The 18,403-nt window shown below is 34.2% G+C and overlaps 4 protein-coding genes and 1 long non-coding RNA gene across 6 annotated transcripts in view; 3 read left to right on the top strand and 2 right to left on the bottom strand.

Annotated features, from left to right (window-relative positions):
- Window positions 1–9: 9 nt before the first annotated feature.
- Window positions 10–3,076, bottom strand: LOC107476411 (transmembrane 9 superfamily member 5). The gene is made up of 7 exons (XM_016096215.3): window positions 2,838–3,076; window positions 2,713–2,753; window positions 2,016–2,604; window positions 1,791–1,919; window positions 1,429–1,585; window positions 846–1,330; window positions 10–522 (listed from the first exon to the last, which is right to left on the bottom strand). The coding sequence occupies exons 1-7, from the start codon at window positions 2,993–2,995 to the stop codon at window positions 306–308; spliced, it is 1,776 nt and encodes a 591-aa protein (XP_015951701.1). The 5' UTR covers window positions 2,996–3,076; the 3' UTR covers window positions 10–305.
- Window positions 3,077–3,772: 696 nt separating this feature from the next.
- LOC107476410 (F-box/LRR-repeat protein At1g67190) lies at window positions 3,773–5,857 on the top strand. The gene is made up of 2 exons (XM_016096214.3): window positions 3,773–4,009; window positions 4,190–5,857. Exon 2 carries the CDS (start codon window positions 4,203–4,205, stop codon window positions 5,460–5,462), a length of 1,260 nt encoding a protein of 419 aa, XP_015951700.1. The 5' UTR covers window positions 3,773–4,009; window positions 4,190–4,202; the 3' UTR covers window positions 5,463–5,857.
- A 3,404-nt stretch (window positions 5,858–9,261) lies between these two features.
- On the top strand, window positions 9,262–10,097 carry LOC127745534 (uncharacterized). Its single transcript, XR_008006701.1, has 3 exons — window positions 9,262–9,581; window positions 9,710–9,869; window positions 10,005–10,097. It is a non-coding gene; the product is annotated as an uncharacterized LOC127745534 (long non-coding RNA).
- A 26-nt stretch (window positions 10,098–10,123) lies between these two features.
- LOC107476408 (transcription factor TGA9) lies at window positions 10,124–12,773 on the top strand. Of its 2 annotated transcripts, none has more exons than XM_021137156.2 (6): window positions 10,124–10,280; window positions 10,379–10,458; window positions 10,627–10,842; window positions 11,555–11,605; window positions 11,703–11,762; window positions 11,841–12,773. In XM_021137156.2, exons 2-6 carry the CDS (start codon window positions 10,417–10,419, stop codon window positions 12,621–12,623), a joined length of 1,152 nt encoding a protein of 383 aa, XP_020992815.1. In that variant the 5' UTR covers window positions 10,124–10,280; window positions 10,379–10,416; the 3' UTR covers window positions 12,624–12,773. The 2 variants fall into 2 exon arrangements, with proteins under 2 accessions (XP_020992815.1, XP_052114277.1); XM_052258317.1 differs by having other exon boundaries at window positions 10,134–10,280; window positions 11,555–11,599.
- Window positions 12,774–17,335: 4,562 nt separating this feature from the next.
- Window positions 17,336–18,403, bottom strand: part of LOC107476487 (uncharacterized) — a gene marked incomplete in the record, with an annotated part of 9,314 nt that continues 8,246 nt past the window's right edge. The window contains 1 exon segment of the mRNA XM_052259146.1: window positions 17,336–18,403. Coding sequence (XP_052115106.1) covers window positions 18,044–18,403 — 360 coding nt within the window.

The raw sequence follows: 18,403 nt of genomic DNA, 5'->3' as shown, positions 1-18,403 counted from the left end.
CCAAGGAAGTTTTCAACTTGCAAAAGGGCTTCTCATTAATCATTACTCTCTCTTGTTTCAACGGACTGAAGTATGGCAAGCCTTAGTTTGGTGTGGTCTGAAATTTGATTTAATCTAGCTTGATTTGCCTGTATTTGTTTTCAATTTGATTACAAAAATAAGTTTGAAGATACACTTTCAGGACAAATGTCCTTGTTAAAGAAATCAATGAAGGAACACCCTTAAAACAAGCCAAGTATATTTCACTTTCTGGGGGCAGTCCCTTGGTGGTTCTGAGGTAGGTGACTAGACGACAGGAACATGTCTCACTCTCTCTTAACAGCATGGTATATATGGCGAACAAATAGCAACGAAACTCGGAAGCTAATGGAGGCAAATATTAGGAAGAAAGCATAGCAAAAACATGCATTGTAGCCAAAAAAGAAGGATAGCTGCAAGAATCCACTCATATTTGATCTCACATAGAAGTAGATGCAATATCCAAACATGAAAATGGCTGTTGAGCCGCCACACAACACAGATCTGCAACCACCAAATAAAGTATTTTAATGACAAAGCCTCATCCAAGGGTGCCTAATGAAATAAACCATTTATTTATTTATATATTTTCTAACGAGAAAAAGAAGCATAATTAAAGAGAAGAACTGAAAAAAGCAAGAAAGAAAAGGCTAATCAAATCACAAGTGAACAAGGAAACTGGAAAGAAACAAGGCAGCCCAATTCCTGAGAGAGTAATGAGATTAGAATGAAACTTAGACAATGAGAATAAAGTACATGCATATATATTACATCTAAACTCAAGACAAAAGCAAGCAGAAAGTATATTTGTCAGCAAAATAACTCACCTCCACCACCATTCATGGTCTTCCACAGATAATTGAATGTATGTCAACCCAATATTGACAAATGCAATTATCACAATGGCAGTGATAAATGTGACGAACAAAATGCTAGAAAGTGTGTATATTTTGTAGCCCCACATACTAGCATACACCTGATGTAACTGCAGGACAATTGCACTAAAGGGCACAAGACCACCGATAAACATTTGAAATGGTGTTCTCCTATACCAAGCAAGCTGTTGAATCTCCCTAGGATATCTCTTTGCCGAAGAAGGGCCTTGAAACTCAATTCTAAAGCGGTATCCAACAACTCCACCAAACATGAGCAAGGGGATAGCAAGGACTATGAATATAACAAGAATCACAATAATGGAGCCGAATGGGAGAGCAGTTGTGGCACCATAAGATATTGCAATAATGTTGAGGATAGAGGCTATGACAAAAACTGGTCCAGTGTAAAGAATCGCTGCTAAACTAACACTCTTTTCCTGGAATCATAATCAAGTCACACAACAGGCATAGGATGTTGATAGAAAAATATAATGAGACATAATTTATTTTCCATGTTAATTGCGTATAGGATTACCCATCCATTTCCAACAAACTGGCTGTAGAAGGATGCTGATGAGTACCCAGCAAAAACAGTCGAAAGAGCATATAGCAGGACAAGGTAATTCAACAGTCCTCCACAACTGTATGGATAGAGGGTTCCAATAAATCCTAGAAATAGCAAGACAAAAAGCCTGCAGAACAAATTGACATTAGTTTGTATTACAAAAAAAGGAGCAAAGTTAAGAGTTAGCAGATTTAGTTTTGATGAATCTATGTATCACAAACTTCAAATATTACGGCCATGACGAATTGACAATGCCGTGTAAAGACTAGAAAATGAATAATTGACTTTTGGGGAGAGGCCTGAGATGCACCTCAAAGACATTAGTAGCTTACAAGATTAGCAACTGGGTTCCAATTCCCACAAGAGCAAAAAGTAAGGATGAGTTTGGAGGATGTCTGAATGCATCGGCATGGATGGATTTCCATCCAACCTCCTTGTCTTCTTCATTCGCATTAGAAAACCTAATTGCAAGTGAAAAACATTAGGATAAGAAACAAATGTAACTCCCAGAAAAATGTTATTTTTCTTATAGGATCATGATTAAGGAAGAAAAATACTTTTTCAGATCACTCTTCAGCTGCCGTGTATATACAAGGGCGAGTAAACCAACCAAGAGCAAAATGATGATGGTTGAGTTAATGAATGAGAACCAATGAACTTGACGATACATCGGCAGCAAAGAAGTTCTTGAGTATCTGTCCATCCTGTTCTCAAAATGCAGTGCAGTTGCATTCCAGGTAACTGAATAAGTGAACTTAACATCAACATCAACATCATTACTTATATCAATGGCGCGATTCGGATCACCAAATGCATTCACTTCAATGACTTGGTCTCCATTGAAAAGAACATCAAATTGAACATGCGTAAAAAGGTAATACTTTGTCCCTCCCCCAGCAGGACTCCAGCTATCCTCCTCAAGCTTCCCAATAAACCCCCAAAATGGAAGGTCATCCAAGTAAAACTGGAAGTAGTAGTCACGGTTAATAGCTTCCTTGAAGCTTGCAACCTCATCAACATTAATCCATTTTTGGCACAATGTCTCATCAATTTTGTTCTCCCTGAACTTGAATTCATACAAAGCATTGCACAAACGGTCCCCCTTGAGAACTTCACCAAGGGACTCCTTCTTTCTCACAATTGGTTCTGTGGAAAACACAAACTTGTTCACAATCAAAGTGGTCCCAATGACAATTTGACTTCATTTTCAATATCATTAGAATAAAACCTAAGACTAAGAGTGTCTTATATTACCTGGTTGACAGAATGGCAAATCATAGTATTCGTATGTCTCACTGCAAGAGAGCTAATAATGAATGAATTGCATGAAGATTAAGAAAAATGGGGAAAAGTTGGAATTTTGGATTGAAGGAAGGAACCTGGGATTGTTGAAGGGTCCAACTGTGTTGACAAAAAATGGGAGATGTTCCCCAATATGGTAGCGGTGATCAGAGGGAGAAGCTGCAACGGAAGGAGATGGAGACTGAAGAATGCGAAAGAGTAGAAGAAAGAGAATGAGGAAATGGGTGTTAACCATTGATGATGATGCAGATTCAGATGCAGATGCAGTGATTTGGTTTCGCAAGTCACAGAGTCAATTGCAGTGTCTACGAGTACAACAGAGATGAACATTATTAAACAGAATCAATATAAGTTTTTTTTTTAATAATTAAAATGTTAAATATTTTTTTTTCCTCAAAATATTTCCAAATTGGTTTTCTTCCTTATGCATTTTTCTTTTAGTTTAGATATGAACCTTTTTTTTAAATATTTTATTTATGTTCAATTTTTCCTTTTATCCTCAGCTTCCTGAAATTAATTTTTAATTTTTTTTTACAGATTAAAATAAAATATTTTTCAGAATATTTAAACTTATACCAAAATAAAGTTTTTACAGAAAGTAAAATAAAATATTTTGAAATATTTAGATTAAACTAAGTTTATTTTTACAATAAGAATTTTATTGATTGATTCTTAATTTTTTTTTTTAGTTTATGGAAAGCATATAAATATTATAGTATTAAAAAAGTAATATTAGATAGCAAATTTTTGTAGTCAATATCAATTAAACTTTTTAAAATTATTTTATCTATTTTAATTATAAATTCTTAATTTTAAATTATAATTCTCAAAAAATAATTTTTTAAAATTAAAAAAGAAATATTGATTAATATTATTTAACTACAAATTTTGGTTGCTTATATTTTGTGGGATTAAAAAGCTAAAATATAGTAGTTTTGAAAACTAAGAATTTTATTGATTGATTCTTATTTTGTTGAGTTATGATATTCATATTTTTAGAAAAAAAGGTGAGTCTCTAGTCTCTAAGAAGAGGGTGAAATAAAAGCAAGACAAAAATTGGATTGGAAATTGGAATTGGGAGTGTGAGATGAGAATTGAGATGATGTCGCTATTATGATTTATGTTCTCTTCTTTCATTCTTCACTGCTTAGTGCTTAGTGCCCCTCTCTCTCTCTCTCTCTCGGATCTTGACTTTGCTCTCTTTTCTGCAATCAACAATCTCAAATCACGCACCTCTTCCCTCCTTCAGGTATCTATCCATTCTCATACAATGCTTAATCCTCTATTTGTTTTTATTTGATTTCCGTCCAAATTCCTTCAATTGAATTCCGCAATCCCCTGATTAAATGTTAATTATCCATGGAAATTTCTTGAATTGATGTTGTTAATTGTGGTATTCCATGTGTATCTGATTGAAATTGTTGTGAAGAGAGTGTAATTAAATGGATCAGCTTCCTGTGGAAGTGATTGGGAACATACTGTCGCACCTAAGGGCTGCAAGGGATGTAGTGATAGCCTCTGCCACCTGCAAGAAATGGAGACAAGCATGTTGCAAGCATCTCCACACCCTCTCCTTCAGCTCCAATGATTGGCCTCTCTACCGCGATTTGACCACCAGCCGCCTCGAGATTCTCATCACACAGACCATCTTCCAGACATCAGGATTGCAGGCACTCTCTATTCTCATGGAAGACGTCGACGAATTCTCCGCCTCCACTGTTATTGCTTGGCTCATGTACACCCGGGAAACCCTGAGGCACTTGTATTATAATGTAAAGACTACACCTAATGTTAACATTCTTGAACTCTGTGGCAGACACAAGCTGGAAATACTAGATCTCGCTCATAATTCCATCTCTGGGGTGGAGCCTAATTATCAGAGGTTCCCTTGTTTGAAATCTCTCTCATTGAGTTATGTCAGTATATCTGCCTTGGATCTTAATCTCTTGGTGTCCGCCTGCCCCAAGATTGAGGCTTTGGAACTCGTCAACCCGGAAATTGCAATGTCCGATGCTCAGGTAACGGTTGAGCTCAGCAGTTCAACTCTCAAGAGTGTGTATGTAGAAGCAATCAGTTTGGACAAGTTTATATTAGAGGCCGATGGTATTGAGTGCCTGCACTTGAAAGATTGTGCCCTTGAGGTGTTTGAATTGATTGGTAAGGGGACCTTGAAGCATTTTAAGATTGATGATGTTAGTGTTATCCATCTTGATATTGGCGAGACAGTTGAAAATCTTGAGATCGTAGATATCAGCAACTTCACAATCATATGGCCTAAATTCTACCAGATGATTTCAAAATCATCCAATTTGAAGAGGCTTCGACTCTGGGATGTCATGTTTGACGATGAGGATGAGGTTGTAGACGTAGAAACTATTGCCACATGCTTTCCGCAGCTGAGCCATTTATCTTTGAGTTATGATGTAAGAGATGGAGCACTTCACTATGGTTTGCAAGGCTCTTCCTGTCTCGAGAATGTCGTTGTCTTAGAGCTCGGCTGGACTGTGATTAATAGTCTTTTCTCCCACTGGGTTGAGGGGTTGCTTAAGCGATGCCCGAATCTCAAGAAGTTGATCATTCATGGGGTTGTTTCTGAAGCTAAGTCTGAAGAAGAATGCCTCATCTTGGCAAATTTTACCACATCCATGATTGAGCTTATGAGGAGATACACACATGTAGATCCACATTTTAAGTATGAATGAGATTCTGCTGAATGCTTTGTTATAGCTAGTTTTCATTTAAATATAAATTGCATAGGCACATTTGCAGGTAGCTTACAAGATTCATGAGTTTATGCTCCGGTTTAGCTTATTTATTGTTTGGAATCGTTAGAACTTTTGTGACGGACCAACAATTATGATAGACATTAGGGGTAGGCCTTTGATCACTTCTTTGCAAAAACAAGGTTATAGTATGGAATTTTTACTCTCAGCTCTGTGCAGAGAATCTTAATTAGCCTTTCATTAAGACCAGAAAAAAGAGGGACGAAAAAATTTGGAAATCTGGAACGATTCATGTTTGAGGGATTACCGTTATGGTGTGTTATACAGCCAAGAGGCATTGACGTTCAAATACCATTAGCAGTATCTTTTCTTAAGAGTTTTCTCTCTGTCTGTTTCTTCTTTCTTCTCTTTGCCCTCTGTTTCTGAGTATCTTGTTGATTATATGTTTCCCTTCCCCTTAAAAGTTGTATTTGATAATGTTGTATTTGCACTCTTAAAACCATGAAGTTGCCACAATCACTTGTTCCCTGAAACAACATGTAGGAGTCTGTGTTTAGTATGGCTTATATGGCTGGTTAAGAAATCCTTTCACGTAACTTAGTTGGCTAACTTCCATGGATAATAAAACTTCACTCTAATTGTAATATAGACCTTTGGAAGGTTTACTTTTTTATTATTATTTCGTTTACAATAAACTACTCTACTATATATTATAATAATTTGTCTTCAAGACACTTTCCAATATAATTCAGCAACACTGTTTTAATTCATGCGACTAACTCTACCTAATAGGAAAGCACTTAATAGTCTGTTTTAATGAGGTAATCTTAGAGGTGCATGATGATCCATATACATTATTTACAAATGATCAATATTCACATACTTACAACATGAATTTTAAACAATAACAGCATATATCTTTCTCATCTCAGCCTTGGTATTGTGAATTTGTCTATGGCCTGTTTAGAGCATGGACAAAGTTAAGGAGTAAACAGTCATATTCTTCTCTAGAAACAAAATATGGTAACAATAAAGCTAGATACCCAAACGTTTTTTAAACCAAGTTTTATCAAGTCATCAGGCGCTTCTTCTTTTTCTCCTTTATTCCTTCTTTTATTATCGTCATCTTGTCTTCATCTTCTTTTCCTCCTATATATGTTCAGTAAACTAGAACATAGAAATTTTGATGCATAGCACAAAAAGTTTTGAAAGACCATATGCGCAAAACATTGATACCTAATTAACAAAATATATATAACACATAAATTTTTTGGTACAGCACAGAAATTTCGAAGCATAAAACTGAAATTTTGGTGTCTAGCACAAAATTTTTTGAAGGATCACATACTCAGAATATTGACTCACCCAACTAACAAATACATTATGTACAAAATTTTTGTGCTATATCAATAAGTTTCTGTGCTTTCCATAAAAAATTTTTATGTTGCACAAGCGCAGAAAAAAAAGCAGTAATGTATGCACGCGTTTCTTTTTTTTTTGCTGGACTTAGTTATAAAAACGATTGTACATGCAGTATCACCGATATGATAAGTTTAAATATTCGTAGTGGAGATGTCTTCTATAATTTTTTTATTCATATCATCATTTTATTTTAAGCTACATTTTTTTAATTCAAGTAGATGGACAGGTATTATTCTTTAAATAAGGTCAGACAACCTAATACTATATTTGCCGAAGTCCATAACGTTAGAGACTGAAAATGTCGGAATTGTCGTTGCCTTCCCTTACTCAACATCTATATAGAATTATAGATTGTTTGAACCATCTCTCTGCTTTCTTTGACCTTTGAATTTGACATTCACCAATCAAGAATGTAACAAAATGCCAAAAAAAACCTGCTAAATGTCATTGTCCATTGCAACAATGGTCTAACCAAGCAGTAAGGCCAAAAGAAAATAGAAGATATATATTTTGCTTAGATAACAAGCAATGACTTAGTATGATCAACGAAAAAATAATTAAAATTCTAGAATCAGTTTGATCTAAACCAATTACCTCGCTCGCTGTGAAGACAGAGGAACTGTTTAGCTCAAATAACTACGTCTCAGGATATAAAAGTAAAAACCCTTCACTAAGACATTTTTTATGTGAAGAACATAGGTTATAAATTATGTTGGGAACAAAGGTATATACACACACACTGGTTTGATCCATGAGAATGAGAGACTCTATATTTTGGGCTCCAAGACCAATCATTGGTAGGAATTGGTATGTTACCTATAAAAGGCATCATGAGGAGAATATTTGGTTCTACCTCTTTGTGTTATAGATTGGGTACATTTCCGAAAAGTCTCCCCCTTTTTTTAGTGTTTTTGTGTCTGTTATTTATCAGCATACTACTTCATTTCTTAATAATAATGTAGGTCATACTCATGCATTTTATATATAATAAATTGAAATCATCTCCCTTTTTTAGTTAAACTGTTTTTATTAGTTTTATTACTTGACTATTTTGCAATACTAGTACTACTACTCTTTCATTAGTTTGCATTGGATATGCATTTTTCTATATAGTATAACTCTCACTCTCTCTCTCTGGTCGTTTGAAAGATTAGCAGTTAATTACTCAGAAGACACAACGCTTAAAGAATTAAGCCAAAAAAATTAACAAAAACTGCAGCAAAAGATGGATTTAGGATTTTAAATATATACAAACATAAATGAGATTAATAAGTAGCAAGTGATTGATGATAAGGTGCGTATCATATGAGTTTATAAGTAGAAAAGAATCTTAAGATGGCATGATTTTAGTTAGGTGATGATAGGGAATGGATGTTGACCTATCAACAAAGGAGATAACACCAAACAAATCCATCTCAGAGCTGTGAATAAATACAGAGTGGAATATTATTCTAATCTTTAGGTTAAAATGTTTATGATATGATGTGTCAAAAGAACTCGCTTTCAAGTAGCTCTCAATTGTAATAATAATAATAAAACTAAATAAAAAAACCAAGTCCAAACACTTATTAGGTGTGAAAAAAAGCTAAGGATCACGAAAAATCACCTTTAAAGCTTTCTCTCTTCATCATTTATTTTGCCATTACATCTTTTTTTAATGGCAAAGAAAAAGATATAAATAAAAAGTAACAAAACTTGTCTCATCTAAATGTTGCAATGAGTTCATTCTTGTAGTGTGTTTCCTATATGAATGAATATGACATTTTTTCCCACTATCAATAATAACATGCAAGCCCTTAAGAAGTATCATCACAGAACCAATGAGAATTAGCAGGCGGTTAGAGAGAGAGAGAGAGAGAGAGAGAGAGAGGAGCAGGAAGGAGTTAAAAGTTAAAACAGGACCCCACTCCTTCATTTTCTTTTTATTTTGGAGTCCAGTCCTAGCTAAAATGCATATTTGCTTAATATATTTAAAAGACTGAGCAAAATTTAATTCCAAATAAATTTGTTAATAGAAAGCAATTTTGTTCAACAATTGAATCTAATTATTAAATGTAACAATTTTTTTAGATATATCAAAGTAATATAATATCAATTTTTCTTTGTTGTTGGTGAAATAATCATTCAAGAATGATTCTAATGTTTAATTTTTTAATTAAAAGTTTAAATAGATTCAATATCCATGTCCTACCTATCCTATCGGGTCCCATTCCTTAAATTTGTATAAATCTGAATAATTGTTTATTATTTATTTTCTAATTTTGATTGGAGTACCCTTCTCATACCCTACAAGCTATGATAGGCACAGACAAGTTTTGCAAATTGGTAGGACAGGACTTTGGGGGTAGCAGAGGAGAGAGTAACATTTGCTACTAAAGACAATGATAAAGGATGGCAAACAAGCTTATCAATCAGGTTTCTTCCTACAGAAGAAGAAGGAGAAAAGAAAGAGATAGAGACACCCCATTCCCATTGCATGAAACATTATTAGATACCCGAAAAGAAAACAAAAAAATAATTGCCCATAGGAAACATACAAACTTATATGAGAAAAAGACTGCACCCTCTTTATTGTGGCAACTTATATATATATATATATATTACTTTGACAAGAAAGCTTTGATCTTTCTCTGCTGTGTGAACTTGTCCATATACCAGGAAAAAAAAAAAAAACAGGTAAATGTTTATGACTTCCTTCTTTTCTCACATATAGATGTCTATACATGTGTGTGGTAGATATCTAAACACATACATAAGCATATACAGTAATTTTCATATTGTTGAACTTTGAGTTTGAGCTGCAGGCTGCAGAGAAGATGATAATGGTTTAAATTAGGCTTATTGAATGGCGAGCCAAAGAATAGGAGGAGACACTGGTTTATCAGAGTCACTGATCACAAGTCATCACCATGCCTCTACTCATGGAGTTCTTCATGGAATCAACACCCCATCAGCAACCTTAATGTATGAAAAGTATCTAAAAGACATGTATAACTGAATTCCTCCTCATAAGGAAGAGTTATATTATATATATGTGCATGACTGCATGTTTAATATGGTGTTTATTTGTGTTCTAAGGATATTAATTTTGTTTGATAGGAATGAAGGGGGAGCGTTTGATTTTGGAGAGCTGGAAGAGGCAATTGTTCTGCAAGGAATCAAGACTAGAAATGATGAAGAAGCCAAAGCAGAGAGAGAGAGAGAGAGAGAGAGAGAGAGAGAGAGAGAGAGAGAGAGAGCTACCAACCATAAAAAATGATGAATTCCGAGGGAAATCTAGTTGGAAGGCGTGCGATTAAAATCTTAGAAGCCTGATGACTTTGTTTTGCATCATGATACTTTATTTCTTTCCTGATCTTGTGATGAATGAATAAAGTAGGATTTGGCTCCACCTTTCCATATTGTAAATGAAAAAGAGAACTTTAAAAATATTGAAACCATTTTAATTTGCTGAGTTGATGCATACTTTGCAGCTTTATTCATCACAGGGAGGCCTGCAGCAACACTGGAAATGTTCCCTTCATGGCCAATCAGATTCCACCAAACCTCAAGAGTATCTCTCTCTCTCTCTCTCTCACTTGCCTCTTCTTTGACCAATCCATTCCCATATACACCACTTTGCACCAAACACATCAGTTGAAACAAGAAACAAAATCTCTATTTTTTCTTTTTCATGTTAAAGGATTTTGCAAAGGAATTGAACTATTGAATCACAATACAGGGAGGTTGCAAGTCAGGAGGATGGGATGAAAACACAGACTCAGGATCAGGATCAGGTGTGAACACCAACACCCTTTCAAGCAAATTGGAAACGGAACCCCATCATAATCATTTTGAATCACAAGATTCTCCAATTAGTAGCCAACAACAAGAAGATCAAGAGGTGCAGCTGGCAACTAGTGATGCCTCAAGAAAAGGGCCATCACCCCAACAAAAGGTTCCATCTAATATAACAACCTTAGCATAACACTATTTTGTATGAACAAAGTTGAAGCTATAGGTCTCTTCAATGCAAATTATTACTGTTGTTTTTTCTTCTATTTCCGTTTGTGGTTGATCTCCCTGTTTCAATATCTATCTATCTGTCTTGTTCACAAAGCACAAAAGAACAGGCACAGATCCCAACAACTCTCAGAAAATCAAAGGAACACAGAGTTGTTGCTGATTTCTGAACGATTTTCTGACATGAAAAATACCAGAGAGAGAGAGAGGGGCAAAAACAAACAAAGAATCTTTTCAGTACTTATCAAAAACAACTTTCTCATTATAATAGTGACCCACTCTCACTTCGCTCCACTCATTCATTCATTCACCATTTCACCCTCATTCCTCCCTCGCCTTGCTTGTTGTTTGGCTTGTGTACTCTACTCTCTCTCTCTCTCTCTCTTTCAAGAACAAGAATGGGAGATGATAATAATAATAACAAGAACGATGATGGTTTCTGCTACCCTTATCATATCGATGAATGCATGGCTATTCTTCCTCATCATGAACAACAGAAATGGCCTAATCATAATCACACCGCTACTCTGCATTCACAAATGCAGAAACTTGCTAGAAATTATTCTGTGAGCTTGGCAGTAGTCTACATTGTTATTGTTGTTTATTCATCACCTTTGTATTTGATAAGATTTTCATTTATATTGCAGAAAAAAGGAGCGAGTTCCACATCAGAGAAGGCAGTGGATGCAAAGGTGAAGGTTTGTTTCTATATAAAAAATAGAAGAATGCATGGTTATATATATTGGAAAGATGAATAGGAAGAATTTGTTTGTTGTGTGTGATTGATGATTTCAGACACTGAGACGGTTGGCACAAAACAGAGAAGCTGCAAGGAAAAGCCGTCTGAGGAAAAAGGTAGGTAGTAGTACGTGGCATGACTTATTTATATTTATAAGCAAGAAACGTAAGACAGATTGCATTGGATTGGAACAGGCTTATGTGCAGCAACTAGAGTGTAGCAGATTAAAGCTTACTCAGCTGGAAAAGGAGGTAGAAAGAGCAAGATCACAGGTATCAGGAACAGGAGGAGGAGGAGGAGCAATGATGTTTGACATGGAATATGGAAGATGGCTGGAAGATGAAGAGAGGCAGATGGGGGAGGTGAGGAGGGGGCTGGAGGGGGGAATATCGGACGGGGAGATGAGAGTGATAGTGGAGAGTTACATGAGCCACTACGACGAACTCTTCAGGCTGAAGGCGGAGGGTGCCAAGTGGGACGTGTTCCACATCATGAATGGCACATGGACATCCCCCGCAGAGAGGTGCTTCCTGTGGATGGGTGGTTTCAGGCCGTCAGACCTGGTGGGACTGCTGATACACCAGTTGGAGCCTCTTGCGGAGCAGCAGATCATAGCCATGTACGGACTGAGACACTCATCCCAGCAGGCTGAAGACGCTCTTTCTCAGGGGCTTGAGCAGCTCCACCACTCTCTCCTCCACACCATCTCCCTCCCTCAGATGCTTTCTGCCATGGCCAAGCTTTCCAACCTTGAAGCTTTCCTCCTTCAGGCTGATCATCTGAGGCAGCAAACTCTTCACCAATTCTGTCGATTTCTCACCATTCGTCAAGCAGCTCGCTGTTTCCTTGTCATTGGAGACTACTATGCTCGTCTTCGCGCCCTTAGTTCTCTTTGGGCCTCCAGGACCCTCATCAACAATCATCACGATAACTCATCCATCGACTTGCAAACGCAAAATCATTTCTCTAATTTCTGAACAAATATTTGTCATTTTAGCTAAATGTGTCTCCATCTGTTATTGTAAATAAAATTCGAGTTTTATGTGCATTACGAGGAAGTTCACTTTAGCTTACAACATCATAGTATCCACTATATATATGCAGATCAGTTTTATTTGCTTTTGTAATTGACACAATTAAATTAATTAATTAAGTGCATCTATCGATATATGTTTGGGAGTCTCAGGCTTGCACGTAAATGACACAACAATGACTTTCTTCTATATATAAAGGTAAGTTTATTATTAGTTTCATTGAAGAAAGATATAAATGACGATTATTGTTAGTTATTACTTATTAGAAGCAGAAAAGTGTCCATGGATGATATACCTAATATGCATACGTCAGCTTTCGGTCAAAGCCGCATCATCAGCAAAAGGGGAACATATATATCTTAAAAAATGTAATCTTATATTTTCTAATCCTAAAAATTTATTTATACATAATCACTTTTCAAACACACACACACGCAATGGACTACAAAGCTCTACTACAATATTTCCTATATATGACTCTACAATAATGTATACATCAATCTTAACGCCGTATTGCCACACATTGACATGGAATGCTCTTATTACTTGATAGTTTTTTTGTTTTAATTAAGTAGCTAGTGAGGTTACAAATAAAAGTTAAGTGGAAGCTTTCATTTTTCTATGTTTTGAGCGAGACAGTTCTCTAGATGCAATCGTATAAGATCGCAGTCATCCATAACCATGCACATTATTCATATTGCAACAGAAAATTATGCAATATTCACTGTACAAGGTATAAATAGTAGTCTGTAGTCCTATTAATTAGTTAGAGACAAAAAATTTGTATGCCTTCAATATAGCACAACTCATCATGCATGGTGCATCTTTGCACAATATAATTGTTCTCTCAGCATATATATAACTAAGTAGACAAAAATGTGAAGGTCAAATTTTCTCTAATAGCGTGTGGGATATTTAGTAATTATTAATACATCGTCAATTAGAGCAATAGACATTAATTAGGAAAAAAGTGTGTAGGAGAATGAATGAGAGGGACATTGAGGAGAGCAACATAAAATGTGTTGTCCTAGATATAAGGCACACATTGGGTACTTTTCTTGCATTGATGAATCTAATCTATTATTTTACATACACTAAGACTACTACATGTTGCATTGTGGCCATAGCCTCTCTCCAATACTTCTCTTTGCGTCTGAAAGAAAACCAAATTAGTGGCTTGGAAGTTATTGCTTTCACTATTCTTGGTGCATGGTTTCACATGCCCCTTGGACTTTTTTCGGTCCTCGTGAGATAGGGTATTGTTGTACGTGTGTTACCGAAAGGGACCATACACAACACAAATTTATTGCATGCATGTTACGTTCTTCAACTTTCTACTGTACTAGCACATGCATGCAGCAACAAATTATTATGAGAAGGTGAAAATGTATATGCTTATTATTCACCTCAGCTATTACTTGTCAACTAAGATTTTTAAAAATAAATAAATAAATCACTCATAGATATACACAGCTAGGTGCATTAAGCTCAACAAAATTTTCAAAACTATATGTTATACTAGTAGAAATATTGACACCAATTACAAGAGTCATGTGTTAGGATATTAAGGTCATCAAATTCTAAGTGTGATGTTGATCAGATAAAATAACTCTAGTAGTGTACGTTTATAATAAGTTGTATCATTAAATTTAGTTTATCCTAAGTTGATGAAAAGTGAATGTATGCATAAGTACATACAGTTAATCCTAGTTCACTCTATATAAAATCAAATGATAGTAATTCCAATTTAAGTAAAATCATGTTGTTTATATTTAATTTGATAGAAAAATATAATCGAAGAATCAGAAAGTGTGTTTCAGTATGTTGAATAAGTCATTTTGATACAAGAATGTTAATCTTAACAAGTTTACTATCTACTCAACTAATTATCCACTAACACTAATAACTTCATGACAAATCTATTAACCTCATACCTGATTCCCTAATTCCTCAAATTCAAGTGTTTTCATCATAACTTTATAAAAAAATCATTTTAAATTTAGATACTAGATTTTGAAAACGAATAGGATGATGAATCTTGATAAAGATATTATTCGTCTAATCCATAATCCTAATAACTATTAGACAAATAGCACCAATAAAAAATTGTTATCAAACAAAATGCAATCATTCTAAATGTCTTTAATTTGCTTATATGGACAATAAAAAGTATTATTATGGACAATTTGAATAACATTTCTATTATCACAATAAAAATCATCAATAGAAAAACTTTTATATATTCAATTTCATAATCAAAGAAATAACATAAACGAGTCCAAGATTCAAATTTATTATGTTTATGGGGTTGCGAACTAAATTCAAACACTTTAAGCAAATTATAGTTGGAGAAGTATTATAAAAACACTCAAAAAGAGTTATGTTATCTAAAAAAAATTTACGAAACAATTTTAGAGACATAAAATTTTATCAAGATAATAGTTTTTAATTCAATAGTAAATTTTATAAAATAAAAAATTATTTAATTGTGTAACATCTATAAAACACAGATATTTTGTTAAATTGTTGTGTTCGTACATCGAATACATTTTAAATACGACACGCATATTTTTTATATCCAACTGTGTCTTAATATATATATATATATATATATCATGTTTTCATATTTTATAAAAATTTAAAATTCGTCTAACGACCGCGTGTCCATATAGTGTCTCATGTTCGTGTTATCCGTCCATCACAGTGTAACATTAATTTAAACTTACACTTGTCATTCGATCTTTAATTTAACTCATATATATAGCCCTTTGAATGTAGTAATATAATTTTGGCTAGAATTATGTATCCATTATAAGCTATATGTCCTACATTAGCATTTAGCAGATAGAGCTGATATATTCGACCATTAAGAATTTTCATAAAAGCTCCAATTACATGTAGGAGATGAATTAGGTTGGCATGCTCTAGAATGTATTGGTTGGTTTATATTTTAATTTGGAATGCCGGATGACCCATCATGATTTAATTAACTAATTAATTAATTATTGGACCATTATGATTAATTTGTCTGCAACTTTTCAACCAAGTATAAGCAATAAAAATTAAATTATCAAGAAGGGATAGTAACGTGGGTCATTATCGGCGAGCTATTTCATATATTAACTCTCCAAATTGTAGGGTACAACTTTTCTTTTCTACTTGGTTTAGTGTATACGTCTCTTTTAGATTAGGTACTAATTTATGGCGGACAATGGTTCTTTTGTCTTTACTTCTAGTGCATTAGATTTGAGCAAGGGAACTGTATTAAGGGTCCGAAAGCATAGTTTATAGGAAAAGTATAAAGTACCAATATATTATCTGCTAATTTATTGTCAATAATAATTAATTATTATATTTTAAATACATATATAAAGAGATACATCCAGAAAATATATCTATAAAGACATTTCTATTAAACACAGCCATAAAAAAGATATTTTTATTACACATCCACAAAGACATTTTCATTAAACGCAATTATAAATAAAAGTTGACAGAAGTTTGACAGAAATACTATTAATAACATAGTGAGATTGTAGTTTATAATGTGACTTGTAAGTACCTTCACAATAAAAGAGTAAAACAGTAAATTTAGGTAGGCATTAATCTTTTTGTTTTTCCATTTACAATTTTACATTAGTCAGCTGGTATTGGGCACATTATGTGTCGTTTATAGTTATTCAAAAATGGCCATATGTTTTTATCTTTAAAAATGAAAGATTAGTTTCAATTCCTAAAATAGCTCTACTTTCTGACTTGTTGCTAGCTACTATGACTATGAGAGCTAGAAAGAAAACAAACAAAAAAAATCCTCTTTTTTTCTTTGGCGACTTTATATCCACAAATAATTAAAATGAAGCTTCTGGCATAGGTATATATATTTAGCCATCCAGGGGATCAATTTGTTTGACCTTAAGAGGTATAAATGCTAACAAAATATTGAGTAGGTAATCGGTTAAGGCAATCAACTGCCAACATTTTTGGGTTGATAATAATAATAATAATAATAATAATAATAATAATAATAATAATAATAATAATTAGTAATATAAGAAATTAATATTTAATTAATTAATATTAGTTATTTTTTATTTTTTATTTTTATTTTTTAAGAATTTAAGATTTAAAAATAAAAACTAAAGCTTTATAATTTAAAATTTAAAATAATTTAAAAAACTAAATATTGAATGTATTTATTATTTGTTTAGCATTGTGGTAACTGATGTCATCATATATCATAGTAGTTGTCCCTAATTGAGTAAAGTAAAGGATAGCAGCGTTGGAATTCCCAAAATGAATAATTGAAGTGAATGCATTGATTGATTACATGAGAGTGATTAAATGCACTGCAAATGGAAAGAAAAGGAACAGATGGGGGAAACCCAAAAAGTGGAGACATGGCATGCAACAGTCTTTATCTGTGGAATGTGGTTACCTTACTTGTATTCTGTTCATACTTTATTTGTATTATGTCTGTGACTGAAACACACAGAAAGAGAGCGCCCTACCTACTCCTACTCCTACTGCCACATGAGAACAAATACTGTCATGCACCATGCTTCTCATTTATCATCATCGTTATGTTACTGATAACCACAAAATAGTTTTATTCATCATCAAGGCTAGATGGGACTGGAAGTTGAAAGCTAGAGAGCTTAATCAAAAATTCAAAATATCATTCTCCAATAATTCAGGAGAAAAGAATTGACAATATCAGGTTCATAGCGCCCTAAAAAACAAGCATTATATTTTACATGGGAATGGGAGTAGTAGTAGTAGTACATAAAGACACAACAATATTAGCAAAGAAAACCATCCTTCGGCTCCCTTGTTTAAATGAATAAGAGGGCTTCGATCTCATCCCTCATCATCAGAATTCAGAGCATTTTCAAGTCATCAAGAACCAAATAGATTTACAGAAACTCAACATCTGCTCTATATTATACTACACTATACTAAAATATACATGATCTATTGCTAAGCACAATCAGTCACCTCCAAGATTCCTCAACCGAATAATCTGCGAGAGGTTATCTTGATTCTGGAACTGTAGTCAGCACACCTAAACTTTCTTTGGATAATGAACATCATGTTATAAGAAACAAACGCATCTTGTATAACGGGGAGAAGGAAGAAAGAGATCTTGCAGCAGCAGATATTCTCTAAAGTACTTTTCTTTATACAATCCTCGGCAAAAAGATCAGGCTTTCCTATTTTCACCTCCTCATGTCTTATCCTAAGTAGTTGGTTCAAAATTGTTGTCCCGCAGCCAAAAATTTCTACCTCCCATGCAACCCAATTATAATCAAAATCTTGAAGGATCACCGAATACATGCATAAAAATTTCTTCACAAATCATCACATCACATGAGCATATTTAAATCCGTTAGGTCATCCATTGGTATGTCAAGTCCCATGCAATCGTGGTCTTGCAAACCATCCTCATCAAAATTCAACCAGGAACTAAGATCTTGAGGACCGCCAAGTTCAACAGATGCACCAAATTCTTCTATTGTACTTAAATCAGGCAGAGGAAAATTCTCAAATTCGCTAGGTTGATTTACTTTATTTGTTTCCTGGTTACCAGATAATGGTGGTCCATCTTTGTTTTGCTCACCAGCAGTAATCTTTTGCTTCGGCTTAGCCTTTGTTTTGTTCTCATTTTGGCAGCTGTCCAGTGACAGGCGTCCAGATCTGGAAGCCGAATTTTGTTTGGCTTGATC

This window comes from Arachis duranensis, chromosome 3 (assembly GCF_000817695.3).
Source record: "Arachis duranensis cultivar V14167 chromosome 3, aradu.V14167.gnm2.J7QH, whole genome shotgun sequence".
Classification (NCBI taxonomy): Eukaryota; Viridiplantae; Streptophyta; class Magnoliopsida; order Fabales; family Fabaceae; genus Arachis; species Arachis duranensis.
This window is presented reverse-complemented; position numbering and strand designations above follow the sequence as displayed.